The following is a 23204-nucleotide window of genomic DNA, read 5'->3' on the forward strand; positions in this document are numbered from 1 at the left end:
TAGTGTAAAGAAGTTCTCTATTTTGTGGGCTTAAAAAGAAAAGTGGTTAAACACTTTGATTTTTCTTCCTAACCAGTGTTAAGTCCTAGGCCCAATACTATCAAGAGAATGGCATGCAGATTTTCCACATCTTCCCTGTTCTCTCTCTCTCTCTCTCTCTCTCTCTCTCTCTCTCTCTCTCTCTCTCTCCCTCTCTCCCCCTCTCTCTCTTTCTGTTTTTTCAAGACAGGTTTTACTGTAGCTTTGGAACCTGTCCTGGAACTAGCTCTTGTAGCCCAGTCTGGCCTCAAACTCACAGAGATCCACCTGCCTCTGCCTCCCCAGTGCTGGGATTAAAGGCGTGCACCACCACCGTCAGGCCCCTGTTCTCTTACGTGCATAACCCTGTACTTTCCATGCCTCGGGCTATGATTCCAGAGTGAAGAGCCCTGAACTCAGAGACAGAGAAAAGACAGTTACTGGATGGTACCAGTTGTGTAGGCAATAGCTTGGTTCCCCAGTGCTCCAAAACAGGGAGATTTTTGCCCTGGGAAATCTGTCTGGGCTGGCTGTAGACTCTGCATGGGGAGAATTGGTCTAGACAAAATTGCTGGCTTCTAGGGTGCTAGCACTATTGCTTTGTCTTTAATAGCTCATTCTTGCTGTTTTGGAGTGAAAGGTTAGAGTGCTCATGGTGGGGAGGAGACATAGAAGGGGTTCTTCTCTGCTACCCCCCTTCTCAGAGTTCAGTGAGTCCCCCTGAAGGAGAGGGTCTGGGCCATGGCATCAGCCCAAGAGGGGCCATATTGGAATCCAGACAAACCGGAGTCCAGACTGAGAGCCGCACTCACCTCGTGTGGAAAGTCAGCCAAGTTTCCACTGGTGAGTCTGGATTCTGTAGGCAATTTAGTGATTTCCTGTTGGCCACCCCCCACTGCTGCCCCCCTCCCACCTGCAGGCAGTCACCCATCCATAAATCCTGTCCAGCCCTGGATTTTTGCCCAATGTTTCAGAGGGTTGGACTCACCAAGGAGAGCCGAATTCCCAGGATCCAGGACCAGCTGTGTTCCCACAGGAGACATCAGCACTGAAGGAAGGTTCGGTCCAGTGGCTAAGAGCAAGGCCCTGATGTCTTCCAACTGTGTGGGGACTTGTGGGGGATCTGGGAGAAGACAGATGGGGAATCAGGAGGTGAGAGCATGTGGGGTGTGTTAAAAGAGAGAGAGAATAGGCAAGTACCCCCATGTGCAAGATAGGCGTGGTTGCGATTGACTTCATTTTTCCTAAAGAGAGAAGGTATACACCTATGAAGGTGAGTCTGAATTTCAAAGTTAATATTTGATGCCTGGAATAACAAGGTCTGTAATAAGAACCAGGCCTGTGAATTCCAGAAGTTCTCATTTTCTACCACTCCCAAGCACGCCCCCACTGGCTCTTTCTAACAATATAGATAAATTGAAACATGATACAAAGACGATATTTTTTTAAAGGACAATTTTAGCATTTACTATATGCCAAGGTGTGAGATAAATAGTTTTCCACCAATTTTTCACTTAACTCATAAGATCCTTAGAAATGAGGCAATTTGTAACTGTCTCCACAGCTAGAATATTATCCAAGGGCTTATTTAAAAGGATGTGGATAAGTGTCTTTTTCAGTGTGAGGCAATCTAGTTGTGAACATTTGCTTTGGGGTGTAATTCTTATGCCCAAGTGGGACCCAGATAAAAAGGACAGGAAGACGTTATTGTGGGGTGTCATGCTTCTAAGGAATCAGGACTGAAGTCTTCAGTGGTAGGTTTGGACAGGCCCCTAGTGTGCTTGGCATTTTGTTAGTATGTATTCGGCATGCACATGAATGTTGATGGTGTCTACTTTAGGAGCCACCCTTTTATCTTTCTGCCTTTGATGAAGACCATCACAGAGAGAAGACAGTGGTGAAATGATTAAGAAACTTAGGGTACTCAACCATTTTCCGAGGGAAAACATGCTTACATTATAAACCCACAGTTTGAGCTGTTCCTGTGCCAATGATTAACTTAGGCTAGTCCTTAGCCTACTGGGCCTTAGCTGCCTCGTTATAAAGATCTCTTTGAGCAAACAGCCATCGTCAGTGTCTTTATTCCTCTCCTCCTCCTCCTCCTTTATGTCTTTATTAAAAGCAAAAAGGGAAGGCTAGTCTCATCTGAGAAACATTTTATTCTCTTTGGGCCAAATGTCAGTCCCTGCTTATGTTTCTGTAGCTTCTACGGCAATTCTTTGTGTGTATGTGCGTGCCTGTTTTACCTTCCCAGTGGAAACGTGAATTTTCCAGTGGCAGACATCTCCTCATTTCCCCCCTAAAACTCTACCAGTATCCTCTTAACTTGGGCTTAGAGGTAACACTCAACAAATATCTGTCAACTGCCCACATGAATGACTGAAAAAAAAAATGAATGCCCATATCATTCCATGTGGAACTTTTAGACTACAAGTTAAGCCACAGGACTTGATGTGAAACTTTAGTTTGATATACAATAGTTCCCCTTAAAAACTAAACCATACAGTGAGACCAGGAGCAACCCCTAATGAATGATCTGGCTTTTTGGAGCCCATTTTCTATGAAGAGAAATTTTGCTTAACCTAGACATGAGGGGGAGGGCCTTGGTCCTTTCTCAACGTGGTGATATGACAGAATTCATTGACTCCCCATGGGAGGCCTTACCCTCTCCGAGGAACAGATGGGGGGTGGAAGGTTGAGGGGAAGTTGGGGGGAGTGGGAGGAGAGGGAGGGGAACTGAGATTAGCATGAAAAAAACAAAAATAAAATAAAATAATATAAATATATATATATACATATATATATGTATACATATATAAAACTAAGCCATACTTTCACTGATTAAAAAAAAGCAATATTTCCATGTTGACATTTGTTAACTGAACCAAGACTTCTTATAGAGAGCTGAACAGTGATTGTTTTCTCTTGGGAGGTTTGAGTATGATGGGGAAGGTACCAGGCTCTTCAGCCGCATTCATGGCCATATTCTATTTGGGATGCAGTAAGAACTGGCTCAGAGAAAATTCTTCACTGCTGATGCCACAGTAGCACTCCCAGACTCCCATCTCGGTTAGCAGAGACAGCAAGGGCAGGCTATCAGGGAGGAAAACCCCACCAGTGAATACTGTCACTCAGCGCGACCCCAGAATCACAGCGCAGCTGATGGAGCCCAGTGGAAAACAACTGACATCCTCCTTTTCTCTGAGCCAATGTTCTGCGGCTTCCTATGAAGTCTGGAGGTTTACGCAGCCACCAGCGAGATGAAACCACAGCAGGACCCCTGAAATCTGAGTGGGCAGGGGCGAGGGTTCCTCATCAGCTGTGGGTGTGAAAATCGAAGTGTAAAGTTTATTTCCCCCAGAAAAGGGCCACAGTGGATGCTGACGTGCACATGTGTGACACCTAATTATTATTTCTCATATTTTGCTTCCCGCTCTTAGAATGACAGTTTTTTCTTGGTGAGAAAGTCAGCATATGGGCTCTAATCATTGCTCTATTTGTAAAGGCTAAGGCTCCATCTAGAAGCTTTTTTTCTATCTCACCTACCCATTCCTGAACCAGTGGAAAGGAAGTAGAGGTGCCTGGGCAATGGGGGATGGAGCTTGCAAGATGGCCACGCTCTGTCCTGGGGAAACATCATGGTGGATGGTGACCCAGGAACTGTTTGTTTATTTATTTATTATTTTCAAGACAAAGTTTCTCTGTGTAACAGCTCTGGCTGTCCTGGAACTCACTCTGTAGACCAGGCTGGCCTCAAACTCACAGAGATCCATTTGCCTCTGCCTTCTGAGTGCTGGGATTAGAGACATGGGCTACCACTTCCTGGCAAGACTGTTCCTATTTGTAAATGTTTATTTTACACAAGGATCTGTGATAGACTTTTTAATAAGGAGTTATTATGCATGGGACATGCATGTGAAGATTTTATGCAGACTTCAAACTAATAGGAAATGGATGGGAAATTTTTTACACATATGAATACTATTTTTTTCAAGACAAGCTTCCTTTGTGTTGGACCTCATTCTATAGACCAGGCTGTGCTCAAACTTGTAGAGATCTACCTGCCTCTGCCTCCTGAGTACTGGGATTAAAGGTATTAAACCATCACCACCTGGCTATATACCAGAAAATTTTAATCCATGTTTTTCATTTGCTCTTCAAAGAAAAACCTAACATGGGCTTAGATGTCATTTTCTTTGTCAGCTCCATTTGATAAACCTCATTCCCCAGCAATGTGGGTAATCCTCAATTGTCAGATTTCTCATAGACCTCAGCATCTAAGATTTACCAAGGAGAGTAATTTGTTGGATTATTTAATGCCAGAAAGATTAACCAATGAGGTGGAGCCACGTTTCACACTCAGCTCTGGCAGGCCCCACACTCTGTGTTTTCTGTTCAAAGGGCTGATTATGGGAGGAGGGAATAAAAAGACATCGAGTCTATTTTATGTTCTTAATTCAGTAAGGGGGAGAAAGGAGGTGAAGGGTGGACCAGCTGCTCCCCACAGTACTCCTGAGACTGGTTTTGGGATGTTTTTACCTAGAATCAGGAGTTGCGTCCCCTCCGTCTGTTCTCCGTGAAGATTGACTGCCCTGCAGGAATATAGGCCCTGGTCAGAGAAGGCCACATTTGTGAGCAGCAAGGAGCCCTCATGCAGATGATGGGAGGAGCCCAATTTGCTTTTATTTCTGAACCAAGTGACTTCAGCTTCAGGCACACCTATGGAGACAAAAATATGCTTATCAGACAAATGGCAGGTGAATCCAGGACGTTGAGAGCCTCTGGCCACCCCACCCAGCTCCGCAGGAAGCATCTGCCTGGGCGTCTTCTACTGTCCTTCAGCCAAACCAAACATCACACCTTGGGTTTCTTCTTGTCTCTAGAGCTTTGTAAGACTTCTAGAGATGAAGCAGGAAGCGGGAGGCCAGTTAAAGGAGGAGGAAATAGTAGCAGCTGGTAAATGACTCTTGCCAATGAAAAGAACATTCAGCTTCTCTGGAGAAAACATCCTAAAATAGAAAAACTAAATGTATATACCTCATGAAAATGAAAATTCTACCACTGAGACCAACCGTGCTCAGTAAGAAAAGCCAGATGTAGGAATATTACACTGTCTGATTTCATGTCTGTTAAAAAACTGGTGTCATTATACACTTGTGAAGAAGTCATATACATACAAGTAACATTGAATGGACTGAGAAGGCTATATTTTTATGTTTAGAAATATATATACACACATATGTATACATACATACATACGTGTGTGTGTGTGTGTGTGTGTGTGTGTGTGTGTGTATACAATAACAAATAAAGAAATGGGGACCATAAATGTGAGAGAGAGTGGCAGAGTGGTGGAAGATAAGTGGGGGAGGCACATGGGAAGGACTGGAGGGAGGAGAAGGAAGGGGGAACTTATGTAACTATTTTAACTAAATCAAAACAGTAACCAAGTAGCATTGATAGAGGCTGTTTGTAGGCAGCAGGATGAGTGGTTCCTCTGAGGAGCGCAATGAATACAGGGGGTGGTCACAGAGAGAGAATCAAAAGCTGCGTCTTTGGCAATGTTAGTTCTTGACCAGGAAATGGCTGGCTGTGGAGTGTTCACTGGCACTGTTTTGATGCATCCACTTTTCTATATAGATGCTATATTAAAAGTAAAGCCAAGATATAAAATATATATTTGACCCAGACAAATAAAAGCTTCTGGGTCCTGACTAGACTTGATGCTGCATAGGAAGCATGCTTTTATATATATATATATATATATATATATATATATATATATATATATATATATATATATATACACACACACACACACACACACATAGCTGCCATGGTTTAGATTTAAGAAAAATGTTATGTGTATGCATGCCCATCTGCATATGGGTATATGCATGCCAGTGCAGGTGCCTATGGAAGGGGCGGGGCAGGGGCATCAAATTTGCTGGAGTAACAGGCAGTTGTGAGCTCCCTGATGTGGGTACTGAGAACCTAACTCATGTCCTCTGTGAGAACAGTATACAGTCTTAACCACTGAGCCATCTTTCCAGCTTCTAGCATTTGGATATTTAGTGTGCTCACAATTACCACATTTCCAGGGCATAGTTTTCTGGTTGGCACCACTGGAACATGGTAGCTCTTCTAAGAAGTGGGGCCTAGCAGATGGTCTGTCAGGGGCTATCTTTGAGGAGTAGCATAGAACCCTAGGTCCTTCTTTATTCCTTTGCTTCCTGACTCCAAAGTGTTTCATTTTACTCTTCTATTCACCTATCCTGTGATCTATTGTGTAACTACAGATTCAGCTTCAAAGCAGCAAGCCAACTGACAGAAACTGAAGCTGCCAGAACCTCAAGTCAACAACCACTCTTTCCTTATGAACTGGCATCATGGGTGTGTTGTCTTAATGTCAGAAAGATGACCAAGACAATGGGTATCTTCTCAAAAAAAAAAAACGAGAACACAAAACGGTGACATCAGGAGTAGGGTAGAAAATGGGCCAAAGGAGACGACTTTGCTCTTCCATTTATATTCTTGCCTGCAAGAGTCAGGGAGATTATGTATGGGATGCGTGCCTATCCTTGGAAGTCAGTTTCTGTACTCTAGATATAATCTGGGCTCCTTGGGAAGTTTCCTTGAAGTTGGTATTCAGGTAAGCAGTCTATAGTCTGTGACAAGAGTTTCCAGATGGCCTTCTGAAGAGGCTCCTCAAGAGGAGACTAAAATTTGGGGCACTGACTCCCAGGCTTCCAGGCAACAGAAGCTTCATCTCTTATACCATCCAGCCTGCTGCCAAGTCCAGTTTGCTCATAGAATTCTGCAGCAAGCATGCAAGTAATGTTTAGAATGTCAAATACTGGAAAATGGGGTCAATGCCAAGAAAAGCCAAAGACCTAGACTCTTAGTCTAATGATTTCCCAGAGCAGGGTTGTATTTTGTCCTTGGGACAAGGCAGTGTTGTCCTGAATAGACAGTTTACGACTAGGGACCCTAACTTCTCCAAGGAGCTGTGTGCACTTACTATTGGTCTTAACATTGCTCAGGAAGAGTAGGGTTAATGGGAGGAGATGCAGACTTGGATTCTGAAGCCTTGTCATCCCAGGGAGAGACATACACTGATTCAGCTCCAACTATACTTGAGCACACCAGAAAGAGGTTGACAGCATCTCTAGACATACCTTGAGAACAGATACAGGTGAGAGGCAGAAGAGCCGAGTTTTCATTGTAGCACCACTAGGGAGAGCAAGCGCATCGTGATGTTTGCCCATGCCAGCCAGGCCTTTGAACCCTGAGCTCAAATTTTTACATTAAAAAAATGTATTGGAAAGTCTCTGAAAGTGGTTGAAGAAAAAAATTTCTAGTTATCTCTCTCTCTCAAAAACATAGAGAAAATGAGGTCTTATAAATCGTTTCTATGAGGGTTCTCTCTCCCGCACTGAATCACTTCCCTATAGCACTTGGTGGGGACATCTTCCTTTCGGTCCCCAATGGGAGTAAAAGGCTGTTCTGGAGAAAGATAAGCAGAATAGGGAAATCAGATGTCACAAGCCTTTTGTTTGATGCAGAGGGGGTGTTGCCTAGGTGAACAGAGTAGCAAGCAACCCCCACCCCCACAATTGCCTTGATGACACCTGTGCTCCTAAAGGGCACAGTGACAGTCACATATGTACATATACAGACATTGCTGTGGCATGACGGTCTCAGTCAAGCGATGCAGAGGAGAGGGCAGAAGTGTGGCAGAGGGTGAAGGGAAAAGAAGGGAAGGCAAAGAAGCCTGGTTGGGAGGGCTCAAGGAGCTACTTCTTACTTCTCCAGGAACTGATTCAAAAAATTTCCTGTTTCCTGTATTAGTCCTTGCCTCATGACCCATGGAGTCAGGCTCCTCTGTGAGGGCAATGCTCGGGAAGGGACGATTTCTCTGGTGAGACCAGGGCTTCATGGGAGAAATGGAAATTTTTAGGATAGCAACAGGGGGATGTTCACCTCCAGTCCCTACAATATTCCCAAGAAGAGGATGCTATGGAAACCCTTCTCTGGTCTGTTAGTAGCAACCTTCCTCAGGCTCACTCTCAAAGAGACCTGAACTGTGAGTTTGTCAGTGGATTACCGCTGCCACCACAGTTTGGGAATTTCTCCTTTGGGACTAGGAACCTTAGGGCAGAGAATGACTCTCTAAAGATATCTGGAATGACAACCAGCCCTACTATGAGTAGTTTTGACATGATGGACAAAGAATACAGAAAGGAGAAAAACAAGCAAGGTCCTAGAGAGATAGCACTCCCCCATTAGCCATTTAGAAATGCCAACAAATACCTTGGAAAGGTACCAGACACACTAGCCTAAACCCAGTGTTTAGAATACCCTGACACTGAGCACGTAATGAGATGTGCAAAAATAGTTCCCTGGCATCACTAAAGATAATAGTAATTAAGCATTTACTATAAGCCAAACACTGTAGAGATGCAAACACTTATTTTTCATAATCTCAAAAGGGCAGGTACTGTTATCAATTTCAGTACATAGAGGAGAAAAGTGGGTCTCAACGAGACTAAGAAATCTGAGGCGACTGCTCTACGACTTAAACGCTTGCACAGTTTAAAAACTGGAGTTGGGATCCCCAACACCTGTGTAAATGACAGGGTGGGTGTGGCAGCCTGCCTGTAATCCCAGAGCTTAGGAAGTGGAGATGGGATCTTCGGAGTAAGCAAGCTAGCTGGACTAGTCAAGTGTTCGGGCTCCAGGTATAGGGAGAGGCCCTACCTCAATATACATAGCAAAGAGTGATTGAGAAATCTACCCAGAATCAGCCTCTGGCTTCCTAAGACATAGCCACACATGTGTACATGCATCTACACACAAGGACATATCATACAAACATACACATAAAAAAGAACTCTCCCTATCGTCACGTTAGTTTGGGTCCTTGATGACTCAGGAGCAGAATACCTGGTCCCTGCAGTTTCCTGTCCCTGGGTCAGTCAGCAACCAACCAATCTCAGGGTGGAGATCGAAGTGGAGACACCTTCAGTGTCAGGAATCCCTTCCTCAGCAAGTACACATCAGAGCCTGCTGTCACACCAGACTGCCTCTCTTAGGACATTTGAAATGCCTTGCTATGATTTCTATACCTCTTGCCTTTTAAATATAATCATACCGTATTTTTTTTTTTTGGTGGCCATTGCAGCACCAGAACTGATGTGAGGAGGGGCCTTCTAGAAGCTACAGGGGTTGGCTGTATTAGTTGTCTGTTGCTGGAAGGTTCAGCCATGTTGTGGAAACTTTCTCCCCCTCCATCTGTTATCACCTAGAGACTCGGCTGAGAAATGGCAGAAAACACACTCGGCAACAAAGTTCAGCCCGGGGCTTTACTGCTGTTGATCAATCGCTGTGCAGGCTCCACACCGGATTCCTGGGTATTATTTGTGTCTGCAAAGGGGACTCAAACTAACCTGTGTCTGCTTTATCCCCTTGTGGCATTTCTTAACAGCAACACAGTGTTCTCCCTGTTGCTGTGAAGGATCAATAAATGGGTCTAGTCAGAATGGCTGGTAATGGGATCCGATTATAAGGATTAGTGCCTTTAATCTGCCCCGAGCTGCCAGGAAGCATGATGCTATAATATCCCTTTCTTCTTTAATATCCCAGACAGGATATTCTTGCTAACTGGACCATTTGTTATACTTGGAGGGCGGCTTTCACCATGGCAGCTTGTCAGCACCTTAAGGTGGGGCATCTAACGGTGTACTTTTACATGATCTGTTCTGGAAGTTTCTTAGGGTGTGTGTGTGTATGTGTGTGTGTGTAGGGGATTGGCTTGGTGCAAGAAAGGAGAAGGGATACAGTAATTCAAATGTCAGCTTTGGCGACTAGTCTAAGGAGCCACAGCAGTCCAAAGACAAGAGGCTTTCAACTTCCTTTTCGTATTCCTCTTCATGAACAGTGGCAGGCACTAGTAGTCATTCCCCAATCCCCAAGCCTGTTTATTCTTCTTCACATGTGCTGCAGGAGGGTATTTCCCAGTATCTTTCATAGTTGTAAGTGGCCATGGACTAAGGTAAATGAAAAGTAGTAAATGGCCCCTTTGTTATGGCCCTCAGGAGTCTTCCCAGGTATTCCTTGTTTAGTTCACAGCATAGAGAGCATCCCAGGGAGACCTCAGGATTTCAACAGAATGAAGGCCACAGCATCCCATGACCCTGAGTGATATAGTGAGGGCAGAGGCCTTCCAGCTGAACACTGAATTCTTGAGAGAGTCCTGATCATCTATTGTATCTGAACCACTATACACCGGGGGATAGTAGGATTTACTCTATGCTAGGATCCAGCCAACCCTAACTGCTACACTCCATTCATGTCCACACCACCAATCCTGCATCATCAAACCCTTCAGAAGCATCCCTTGCTCTTAGAAACCTATAGTGTGATCTATGAGCACTGGTGAGATCTAGCTCCTGTCTACTTCTTACTTCCTAGCCTCATGCACTTCCTTTATTTCTGCTACTGCCAACCATATCTCACAGCCCAGCCAGAGTTCACTTTGTCAAACGTGGCGTGCTCTTTCTGTCCCAGGCCATTTGCACACTATTTCCTCCATTGCTCATTCCCTCCTACCACATAGAGAACACTCCTAAACATGGAAGAGTGGGCTGGATCGCTTTTAAAGAAAAAGCCCCGTCATACTCACTGCTTGGTGTTTTTTCATGCTGAAGGATTGGGAAGAATGTGTGAGGTGCATTTTACAAGTTGAGAGCACATGTGTGAGAAAAATTCTCTAATGAGAAACTGCTAATGGCTCAAACACGTGAGGATGTCAAGCAGTCTAGGTAATGTATGAGATGTTCTTTACATAGACATTTATACATCCTTTCAAATCAGACTCAGGCCTGACAAGTGTTAATAAGGGGGTGGAAAGGAAAGAGGAGGGAACACAGAGAAAAAGGAACTATGCTAAGATGTTCATCACGGGGAAGAACTTTAAGCACATGATCTTATTTTTCTCTAGTTCCTGACATGTCAAAACCACCCTGCTATCCTAGACTAAGGAAATCATGAGTATCCCTATGCAGTGTGCTATATTATTATGTGCTTCCTCACCTCTCTTCTCCCTAGATGGGGAGCTTCGTGTCTTACCATCTGTGTCTCCTTGGATTAGGAACTCTCTGATCTAACCCTGATTGGATATTCAGAAATACACCATCCATGAGTGACGCAAATGAACTCAAAAGACAGTCTTCCCTCCAGCAGCCTTTAGGGAGTCACTACCCCGCCTTTTAGAAGGGCTTGCATTATTGCCAGTCTAATGTATTGCCAGTCCCTGATGATGTTACTACGGCTCAGTGAATTTTACCTAACAGTCAGAAGGTCACTGAGCCCCTGATTAGAGACACAGTGGAGATGAGGAGGAGGGGGAGAGGAACAGAGAAGCCATTAAAACAGCAGATGAAAGCAGTTCCCAAGCCATGTCACACTTATCAGTGTTTCCAGAACACTGGCTAGAGACGCAATGAGGTTCAGGTCCCTAGCCAACTAGTTAATTATAGCAAATTTGGGATTTCCCTCAACTACTTTGAATACATATATAACTCAACAACAGGCATAATGACTGAGGCACAAAGAAAGATTTAAGTTTTGATCAGGATTAATATACATGATTCTGTGGGTAAAACAAAACACGAATCTATAATGTTTCAGTGAGACCGGCTGGCCACTGAGCTCCAGGGATCTGTAGCCAAATGCAGAGCTTAAGGGTTAGTGATTCCACCTCAACAATTAAGGAGGAGAGTGGTGAAGATGTCAGTGTTTGGATGGCTTGCGCACATACTTGTTCCTCCCTGCAACAAACCCCAACCCAGATTCAACCATAACCTCATAGTTAGGTGAAGGTCATCAAGTGAACTTCTGGATGAGGTCCAGGGGACCAGTTCTTGGTTGCCAAATACAGTGAACCAAAACATTGTTTTTGTGTCCTAGGTTCCCCCACGTTCTTCCTGACTTGGCACCTGGCTTTCGAGATGTCTTTCTATGATGTCTAATTCAGGGGTCATCAACCTTTCTAATACCTTGACTGTTTAATACAGTTCCCCGCATTAAACTGTTATGGTGGTAACCCCAACCATAAAATTATTTTTGTTGCTATTTCATAACTGTGATTTTGCTACTGTTATGAATTGTAATGTAAATATCTGATATGTAGATGATCTTAGGCAACCCTTGGGAAATGGTTGTTTGACCCCCAAATGGACTGTAACCCACTGGTTGAAAACCACTGGTCTCGTTCTTTGTTTTGTTGTCTTTTCCCCTGCTGGTCTCCCTTCTTACCAACTCCGAGGCTAGGCCGAGGCTTTGTCCTCTCTCTGAGACCGGTGCTCACAGTGATCAGGTGAGGAATGCCTGTCTACTGAAACACCAGTCCGAGCGCTGGTGTGAAAGGGATCCCTGCCAAGACTTCTTCCCCATCTTGTGGCACAGACATGAAAGGTCTTGGTTCTAGTTTTTTCCAGCTTGATTTCTCCATACATTTCAACCAAGGTATGTGGCGTTTTAAACAACAGGGTCTTAACAAATAGTTCCAGTGGGCAACCAGGAAGAAAGGCAAGAGTCTGTCTGGTTTGGGGGCTTCTGGAGGATCCCTGACCAACTCATAATGAGATGTCTTTAATCTGACCCTGGGGATTTTGTTTAGGAACTCTGGACTTTCTGATACAGCATCATCCAGAATGTTCCCCTGTAACTCTCTCCCTCTCAACTTACAGTTTTAGATTGGCTTACACAGCAGTAAGCTTCCATATTGCTTTTCCATACAATCTCATGTTCGTCCAATCCTTCCTTCTTCCTCTGCCGCCACACTCCCTGCTTAAGCTCTCTACCCCTCCCTTTACATCGTCTGTGCTCTGTTTTCCATCTACTTTAAGATATCACTCACTCCAATGCCCCTCCCTAACGTCTTTACTTCTCAGATTAGCGCCTAGATCTAAAGACCCATGTATGAGAGAGAGCATACAGTGTTCATCTATTGGAGTATGGGTTACCTTGCTCCATATAGTTTTTCTAGCTCCATTCATTTTCCTGAAAATTGCCTACTTTCATTTTTCTTTATAGCTTTATAAAATTCTATGCACCATATTTTTTCTTCCATCGGCTCATGAGTATCCAGCCTTGTTTCATTTTCTCACTATTGTGAAGAAAGCAGCAATGAAATGCTTGAGTATATTTCTGTAGCAAGGCATTGAGTTTTTTGGGAATATGCCCAGGAGTGGTTTAGCTAGGTCAAGTAGTAGTAGATCTACTTCTAGTACCTTTCGAGGAAACTCCATACTGATTTCCACGGTGACTATACAAGTTTAAGATCCAAAAAACAATGACCATAGGTTCCTCTTTCCCCATGTCTTTGCTAGCGTTTGTCATCATTACTTTTTTGATGATAGCTATTCTAACTGGAAGAAGTCGAAATCCCAAAGTAGTTTTAATTTGGTGGTTAATGATGTGGGACACCTCAAAGGTGTTCATTAGACATCTGTGTTTGTTTTGAGAACTCTGTTCAGAACTATGGTCCACTTTTTGATTGAGTTTTTTTTTCTTAGTGTTTCATTTTATGTGTTCTTTGAATAATCTGGTATTAATTCTCTTAGGGTGACAGAGCTGGCCAGGACTTTCTCCCATTCAGTGGGCTGCCTCTTCACTTGACTGAAAGTCTGCTTTGCTGTACCGAAGCATTTTAGTGTCATGAGATCCATTTCTCAGTTGTTGGTCTTATCCCCTGTGGTTCTGGAAAGTCCTTCTATATGCTGAAGCGTACCCCCCATTTTCTCCTTCTATCAGTTTCAGGGTATCAGGTCTTACGTTGAGGTCCTTTATCTATTTGGAGTTGAGTTTTGTGCAGCGGGTTAGGAAGGGATCTAGTTTCACTCCCCTCTATGTTGCTAGCCTGTTTCCTGGCACCATTTGTTGAAGATGCTGTCTTTTCTCCACTGTGTATTTTTGAGTCTTGTCAATAACCAAATGTCTGTAGGAGTGTGGGCTTATGCCTGGGTCCTCACTTATATTCCATTGTTAAGTTCGTCTCTTTTTGTCTTTAGTACTATGGCTCTGCAGTGTGACTTGAAATCAGGCATTTCTTACCTATTTCTTTTTTGGCACCATATTTCTTATAATATTCTTTATTGTTCAGTAGTTGAGTATGTTTTTTTAACTATCTTTGGTCTTTATACTTTCAAATAGATTTTAAAATTTCTTTTTGGTTGTTTCTGTGAAGAGTGATCCTGAAATTCTGGTTGGGATTGCATTGAATTTGTACATTGTTTTTGGCAGGATGGCTGTTTTCACATTAATTCTTCCAATATGAGCATAGGCAATCATTTGCTTTCCTGGTGTCTTTCACAATCCCTCCCTCCCTCCCTCCCTTCCTCCTTTTCTTCCTTTCTTCCTCCATCCCTTCCTCCTCCCCTTTCTCCCTCCCTTTATTTTCCTTTCCTCCCTCCCTCTCTCCCTTCTTTCTTTCTTCCCTTCCTCCCTTTCTTTCTTCTTTCCTTCCTCCCTTCCTCCTCCCTCCCTTTCTTTCTTCCTTCCTCCCTACCTTACTTCATTCCTTCCTTCTCCTTCCCTTTCTTTCTTTCTTTCTTTCTTTCTTTCTTTCTTTCTTTCTTTCTTTCTTTCTCTCTCTCTCTCTCTCTCTCTCTCTCTCTCTCTCTCTCTCTCTTTCTTTCTTTCTTTCTGTGTTATATGAGCACATGTATGAGGGTGTACATACCTAGTGCACGCATGTAAAGGCCAGAGGAGGGCATAGAGCATCTTCTATTGCTCTCTACTTCAGTTTTTGAGACCCTGTGACACAGTGAACCTGAAGCTTCCCATTTTGGATAGGTGTGCTGGGCCCTTGAGCACACCTCAAGGATCACAAGTCTCCATCCCTTGATGCTGGGCATGTGTAGTCATGCCTGGCTTTTACCTGGTGTTGGGGATTCAAATTCATGCCCTCTTGTTTGCACAACAAGTGTTCTAACCCACTGAACCATTTTCCCCACTCAGAAGCAGCAGGATTTTCTATTTTCCTTTGTCTGGGCTCCCTGGTTAGTCTTCCAAGATCGCTCATGGTCCATCTGCCACCCACCTTATAAAGATTTAAGCCCTACACATTCAGATTTAAGCCTCTGTTATTCCCTGAACAACACAGGGCTTTTCAGCTTCCAGGAAAATTTCCATATGCTTTTTCTACCTGGAACACCCCTGCCCCAAGTCTTGCATGCCCACATTCTGTTTGTATGGAAAATTAAGAATAGAAAACAAAACAAACAGAGGAGCCCAGAGTCTGTCACCCAGCTGCAATCCCAGCACGTAGACAACCGTGGTAGAAAAGTCTGGATTCGAAGCTACACAGTGAGTAAGGCAGCCTCACTCCATAACAGGACTGTCTTAACAAACACACACCATCGCAGCGGGCACATAAGCAAACCAATGTTGAGTAGCTAGATTTAGTCATTCCATGCTATCTCACACTGTACCCCATAAATGTACACAACTATGATTTGTCTAATAAAAACCCCAATGCCTCTTTTAGTCTACCAGGCTCAGGCAGAATGAACCTTCCCTTTCCCACTTTATGATGCGTCCGCTCCTTCTGAATGAGGTTTGCATTTCAGCGGACAGGAGAGTTTGTGTTTAATTAGCCTATGTATTCCCCAGCCTCTCCCAAAGCTTCGCCAGCATCAGAACATACCGACGCACGGATGGATCGCTCACCTGCCACTTGGCAGTTAATGGTCACATTCACGCCTCGCACTGTCCGGATGGTGCCTCCGACATCCACCGTGACTGCAGGCTTCTCTGTGTTGAGCACGGTCATTCGGGATGTTTTCATGAGTGGCTTTCCTGGAGATAAGAAAGAAAGTGAGCTGTCACTAATAGTGTTGTGGGCTGAGGTACTGAAACACCGGGAGGCCAGCAGAGAACACATGTTCTTCTCGGGCATACCCCATGCCACGCTTTTCCTGGGAAAAAAAATCTGGAACCTTTTATCTGTCCACTCATGCACCCACCATAGACTTAATAGGAAAAAAAAACCCAAAACAACAACAACAACAACAACAACAACAACAACAAACAAAAGAGGTTGAAGAGTTTGAAGAGACGAACATGGTGCCCAAGTGAGGATAACATACACTTTCAATCAATATAAAATATAAAAGATAGATTTTAAGGACTTAGTTTGTACTTTGAGACAGTTCTGCAATTCACACACAGTTGTAAGAAGTTACACAGAGCAGCCCCATGTAACTTGTACCCAGTTTTCCTATAATGCAATCACGTTACTCAACTACAGCACTTTCACGGTCACAGGTGGACACTGACAAGGGTAAGCCGCAGAACGTCTGCCCCTCTCAGCAGCCCTCATGAAGTCTATAAGCTCTCCTAGATTCTTCGGCCACCATTCCTATGGCTTTTGTTCCCTTGTTTTCAGCATCTGACGTGTCATGTAGATGGAATCAGACAGTTGGTCACCTTTCATGCTTGACTTCCTGCCAGCTCTCTGAGCTCTCCAGAGATTCTTCCAGTTCTTATATCAAATTATGGTTCCATTTTTTAATGGTGTGGTACTTTTTATCACAGAGTAGTATTCTATGACATAGGAAAACCATAGTTTGTCTTTTTCTGGTCAGCTGCTGTAGAATATCTGGGTGGCTTCCAGATCTTGATGCAGCTGTTATAAACACTCTGGTACAGGTAGCTGTGGGGACATCTGTCTTCATTTCTCTGACATCAATGTGTAGGAATGCAGTTGAGATGTCATATGGCAGTCCCCCTCCCTCTCTCCTCAATACTTTTTATTTCTTTCACCCGATAGTTGCACAGAGGCATCTTAGTGTGGCTTAAGTTGCAGATCCTTCATGGCTGATGCGTGAGCTCTCTCTCGTGTGCTTATTTATCCCGTGCACATTGTGTGGTGAAATATTAGCTGATGTCATTGCAGAATTTAGAAATTATTAGTAGGAAGTTTATTAAGTAGTAGCATTAAAACAGAAAGAACTATTAGAGCTTCAGGTTTGACTTTCTTTCCAACCACCGGGAGTCAGAACTAGAGAAGGAATTGTCTCCCAAGCATCGTGCTGGAGCAGCTTGGTCCTCATATTCAGCACCTGTTTACCAGGAGAAGCGGGAGCAGGAGTCTTTTAAACTAATTCTTGCTTTTCCTCTTTTTCTTTATAGGGATACAGATTACCATCAAAGCGTCCCTTTTGGGGGGATGTTTGAAAGGTGACTGAGTAAACGGCATCTTAACTGTCTTTGTGTGACTTAGTTTTGTTGCATTATAGGAAGGAGCAAAATAGTTGGGCGGTGGTGGCGCACACCTTTAATCCCAGCCCTTGTGAGGCAGAGACAGGTGGATCTCTGTAGTCAGCCTGGTCTACAGAGCTAGTTCCAAGACAGGGTTATTACACAGAGAAACCCTGTTTTGACCTCCCCCCACCCTCAAAAAAAAGAGGAGCCGAATGTGCGGACTTCATCACATACAGTAACTCTGTACAGTCACACCTAGCCCCTCCCTTCCTGTTTGCTATACAGATTCCTTGTGGGTGCCTCACATCCTTCCTGGGGTTTGGGCCAGGTACTAAGGCATGGCATAGGCCCACTTCCTCATCCATGTGGATTTTTACGTCTAGGAATAAAGGCTTTGCCTAGATTTGCTTTTCTCCTCCCATCTCCCATCATACGCTGTCCCTGCCCCTTGGTTCAGATTCATACAGTTGTCACCGCCAAGAATCCTTGTCAACTAGAAATAAGGTAACTGGTCCGGAGGTTTGACATTTCTTTCTTTCTTTCTTTTTTTAAAGATCGATCGATCTATCTATCTATCTATCTATCTATCTATCTATCTATCTATCTATTATGTACACAACATTCTGCCTCCATGTATGCCCGCACGCCAGAAGAGGGCACCAGATCTCATTACAGATGGTTGTGAGCCACCATGTGGTTGCTGGGAATTGAACTCAGGACCTCTGGAAGAGCAGCCATTGCTCTTAATCACTGAGCCATCTCTCCAGCCCCCGGTTTGACATTTCTTCAAGTCCCCTAGATGGCATCTATTTCCACTTGCTGCTTCATCAAAGGGTCAACTGGGGTGTCACATAGTCATCACTCACAGTAATGTATCCCATCTCACCAGAGGCCAACTCTCTCCATTTCCCTTTCCCCCCTTTTTCTAGAGCAGGGGTTCTCAACCTTCCCAATGCTGTGACCCTTTGATACAGTTCCTCATGCTGTGGTGACCCCAACCATAAGATTATATTTGTTGCTGCTTCAAAACTGTGGTTTTGTTATTGCTATGACTCATAATGTAAATAGGGGTGTGCCACAGGGACCTCGACCCACAGGCTGAGAACCAATGATCTAGAAGCAAGATTGCTTTTTATGGTGTTGTTTCAAAAAGTTCCCCAGCCCTACTGATTTGATGACAAAATTCGGGAGGCATTCACACTGTCAGCAACTGCTTTTTCATACCCCCTCTCCAGGTAAATCTTGCTGGCGGAAGTGGGCAAATGGAGACTTAAAAAGGCACAATCTGGGCTGCAGGGAACTTAGAATCAAACAGGCAAACAATAAGTAGAACATCAGTAGACTACAGCAAGCCCCCTTCAAAGAGTTTGGATAAAAGAAGGGCAGAAAACTGAGTTGATCTAAACCTCACTTACCATGAAGGAAAGGAGTCTCAGAGAGGCAGGTATCTAAGGGACACCCTGTGACCAGGAGGACCAAGTCACTTCTCTGAAGTGCACTGGATCCCACAGCTGAATCACATGATTTCTGCTGCAGCTGGGCTGTCCTCTGCCCCAGGAGGGATAGACACCAGCTGGAAGCCTCAGTCCCAATCGCCACACTCTATTTGAAGATTTTGTAATTACATTGCTTATTTTGTCTTTGATTCTTTACCTTTTTAAACATTAGAAATTCTGTAATGCATATTATAAAGCTAAATCCCCATCCTCAAGACGGGCGTATCAGCAGGTTTGCTGGCAACAAGCACCAGCAGGTACAAGGGCCTCCAGACTCTTTGGATTTGCAGCAAAGCTACCAAGAGGGGCTGGTTGCCTGGGACCAGGATGATTCTGATCGCCTTCTTCAATGCCTCATCTGCATATTTCTGGGGATAAGCCACCCAGGTTTTAGAGATGAACATTCAAATAGCATAAACCTGGGCCAATGACTGACATCTTCACATGGACCTGGGTGTCCTTGCCCAGAAGCAGAGCTGACTCCAGTAACTTGTACTTCAGTGAGGGTGGCTGATCCTCTCCAGGGAGTGCCCATGCACCATGGTGAGGCGGTCTTCCCCTTTTCAGTGTGTATATCTGTGATGGTCTTCTTGCATCTAAAAACCTATAGCCACTGTGTATCTTTACTACTGAATCTTAAGAGGTCTTTATAGTTCAGCTATGTTCCTTCATCAACAAGTGTTCTGTAAATTCTCATCCAGTCAGTACCTTTCCTTTTCACCTTAGCAGGCCCTTCCACAGACCTAAGTGCTTTAACTTTGATAACATATAATTTATAATTTTTATGGGTTATGATTTTTTATATCAAGTATGGGAACTACTTATATAGATCTAAATTCTGATTGGGTACTCTCCTATGATTTTTTTCTTACAAGTTTTATGGTTTAAGTTTTATATTCAGTTTATTGACAATTAATTTTTCTATTTTTGTACTATTTTATTGTCCTCAAACTTTTTTTTTATATCAGGAAACCAATTTTTATTGATTTGGAACTTTGGAATTCCTAATTAATTTTTAAAATAACTTAATACCGTTTTTAAAAATTAAACTTTTGGGATTCCATTAAACATCAAAGGAAACAATGTGCTGAGTGAAACCAGCTATTTAGTGCCAGTCTATGGGATGGGAAAAGATCTTCACCAGCCCCAAGTCAAAGACAGATCTCAAAGATATATAAGAACTCCAGAAACTAGCATCAAAATACCAAATAATTCATTTTAAAAATGGGGTATAGATCTAAACAGAGAATTTTCAACAGAAGTATCTCAAATGGCCAAGATATACTCAAAGAATTGTTCAATATCCTTAGTCATCAGGGAAATGTAAATCAAAATGACCCTGAGACACCAATTTATACGTGTCAGAATGGTTAAGATCAAAAACACTGAGGACAGCTTATGTTGGAGAGGACATGGAGTAAGGGGAACACTTCTCTACTGTTGGTGGAAATCAAAATAGCAGTTTCTCAGAAAATTGAGAATCAATCTACTTCAAGACCCAGATACACCAATCTTGGGCATATACCCAAAGGATGCTCAATTATACCACAAGGACACTTGCTTAACTATGTTCTAGTAGCATTATTCATAATAGGCAGAATCTGGAAACAACCTAAATGCCCCTCAGTCAAAGAATGGATGAAGAAAATGTGGTACATTTACACAATGGGGTATTATTACTCAGCTGTTAAAAAAAATGACATCATGAAATTTGCAAGCAAATGGATGAAATTGGAAAAGAGTGAGGTAATCCAGACCCAGAAGACAAATATGCTATGTATTCACTCGTAAGTGGATAAAGTAAAGGATAACCAAACTACAATCCATAGCCCTGGAGAGGCTAGGCAACAAGGAGGGTCCAAAGAGGGATTCATGGATTTCTCTGGGAAAGGGAAATAGAAGACACTTCCTGGGTAAACTGGGGACAGTGGGGAGGGAGGGTGGGATGTGTGTGGTGGGAGGTAATGGGAAGATGAGAGATCAGGTTGGGTGGGTTGTGGGTGGGATGAAGGGAGATAATAATGAAAGAGACATCTGGATGGGGGAGAAGGCATTTCACTATTAGGGAGAAACCTGGTGCCAGAAAAATTTCCAGCCCAGGAATCCACAAGGATGACCCCAGCTAAGACTCCTAACAATACTGGAGATGCTGACTGAATTGGACATCTCCTATAATCAAATTGGTGACTACCCTAATTGTCGTCAGAGAGCCTTCATCCAGTAATTGATGGTAGCAGATGCAGAGATTCACGGCTAAGCACTAGGCTGAGCTCTGGGAATCCTGTTGAAGAGAGGGAGGAAAGATTGTAGGAGTCAGGGGTCAAGGTCATGATGGGGGAACCCATAGAGATAGCTGACCTGAGCCCCTGGGAGTTCAGAGACTCTAGACCAATAATTAGGGAGTCTGCAATGGACAAATCTAGGCTCTCTACATGTGTGTGACAGTTATGTAACTTGGTCTGTTTGTGGGACTCCTAGCAGTGGAATTAGGACCTGCCCTGGGCACTTGAGCTGGCTTTTGGGAACCTATTCCCAATGCTGGGTTTCCTTGCACAGCCTTGATGCAGGGAGAGGAGGTTGGTCCTGCCTCAACTTTACGTGCCATACTTTGTTGATGCCCATGGGAGATCAGCTTCTTTTTGAATGGAGATGCGGGAGGAGTGGATGTTGTGTGTGTGTGTGGGGGAATGAACGGGAGATAAGGAAAGAGGGGAAACTGTGATCACGACATAAAATTTAATTAAGAAAACAAAAAGAACACAGATATTAAAAGATTCTAGTCAGTGTTAGCCATCTGTGAGTTAATTTTTGTACAGGGTATGACACTCAGATAAAGTTCCCTTGCTTGTAGCCTCTGGCTACCCAGTGGTTCTGATACCCTTTATTGGTAGGCTATCTTTTCTACCTTGGATGGCTTCTGCATCATTGTCAAGATGAGTTGAGCATGTTTGTGCAGATCTGTTTCTGGGATCTGTTCACTGCATCTTTGCCCTGCCAATAGCATACCGCTTCAATTACTGTAACTATATAATCACAGTCTGGCAAGCGCTGCTTCCTGCTTATTCTCCTTTGCTACTCTATGGCATCTTTTTTATAGACTTTTCAAACCAACGTGTTCATACTTAGAAAGCTTTGTTAAGATTTTGATAGGAATTATATCAGTCATAAATATCAGTTATGGAAAAACCAATCTCTATCTGTTTTTGTCTCCTAGTCCACGGAAGACCATATGCCCATTTATCTTTCCAGGTGGTTTAGAGATGTGTTGCTGAATTTTTATCTAGCTATTTCTTTCCAGGGATGGCTAATACTATGTTTTAAGTTTCATTGTTTATTTCTGGTATATGGAAATGTAGGTACATGATGGTCCTAGGCCCTTTTTATAAGTTTTTAGGACATTTTTATGTAGACAATCATTCCCTCTGAAGAAAAGGACAAACTTTACTTTTTCTTTGTCATTCTGCGTGGGGAGCCAAGGAAGTCCTGGGTGAATATACAAAGAAGGAATGAAGTCCTGAGTGAATGCGTGTTGTTTAACATGGCTATGGTCATGTCAAGGACCTCACTGTGTCAGACCCACGCAGAAATGGCAAAGCTTCCCCTTAGGATGAGGTTCAGGGGGAGAGCAAAGTCTTCCTTTGGTCTGACTTTTTAATGTTGGCAATGTATGGAAAACCTAGCAACTACAGCTTCCTCCTCCCAGGTGACTGCAACCTGAGACTGCCCCCTATAGAGACTTCCTGAGGACAGACTAGCTTACCTTCCCCTGAGTTGTACATAATAAAAATCAGCAAGGCTCTGCATTGCTGTGCACAGTTGGGGCTGTTTCACCAGGGTAAGCACAGCCTACCTGATCCTGGCTTTTCTGTGTATGTATCTGTTCTTTTTCATTCCCTCCCAGTTCCAGTCTCACTGGATGCAGCAACTCTGTATGCCTCTTATTTCTTTTCTTACATTATACACTGGGTAGATCATCTAGCACTGTACTTAGTAAGGATAGTGTCTTAGTTAGGGTTTTATTGCTGTGAAGAGACACCATGACCACAGAAACTCTTATAAAGGAAGGAGACCATTTAATTGGGGCTGGCTTATAGATCCAGAGATTTAGTTCATTATCATCATGATGGGAAGCATGACAGTGTGCAGGCAGACATGGTACTCAAGAAGGAACTGAGAGTTCTACATCTTGATCCACAGGTAGCAGAAGGAGACTGTGTACCACACTGGATGTAGCTTGAGCATATGAGACCTCAAAGCCTGGCTCTTCAGTGATACACTTCCTCAAACAAGGCCACACCTCCTAACAGTGCCACTTCCTATGGGGGCAAGCATTCAAACACGAGTCTGTGAGGGGGAGCATTCCTGTTCAAACCACCTCAGATAGTGAAAGCAAGTCTTAAAGTGATGAATGATTTTAAA

The 23204-nt window shown here is 43.6% G+C and overlaps 1 protein-coding gene across 5 annotated transcripts in view; it reads right to left on the reverse strand.

The window, feature by feature from the left end:
* Adamtsl1 (ADAMTS like 1) overlaps positions 1-23204 on the reverse strand; it is a 924007-nt gene that overhangs the window by 40937 nt on the left and 859866 nt on the right. For all 5 annotated transcript variants that reach the window (XM_087904876.1, XM_087904875.1, XM_087904874.1 and 2 more), the window contains 3 exons: positions 15754-15882; positions 4558-4737; positions 1007-1141 (listed from right to left, as the gene is read on the reverse strand). In XM_087904876.1, coding sequence (XP_087761002.1) covers positions 1007-1141; positions 4558-4737; positions 15754-15882 — 444 coding nt within the window. The remainder of the gene's footprint in view (positions 1-1006; positions 1142-4557; positions 4738-15753; positions 15883-23204) is intronic.

This window comes from Myodes glareolus, chromosome 3, assembly GCF_982192425.1.
Source record: "Myodes glareolus chromosome 3, mMyoGla1.1, whole genome shotgun sequence".
Classification (NCBI taxonomy): domain Eukaryota; kingdom Metazoa; phylum Chordata; class Mammalia; order Rodentia; family Cricetidae; genus Myodes; species Myodes glareolus.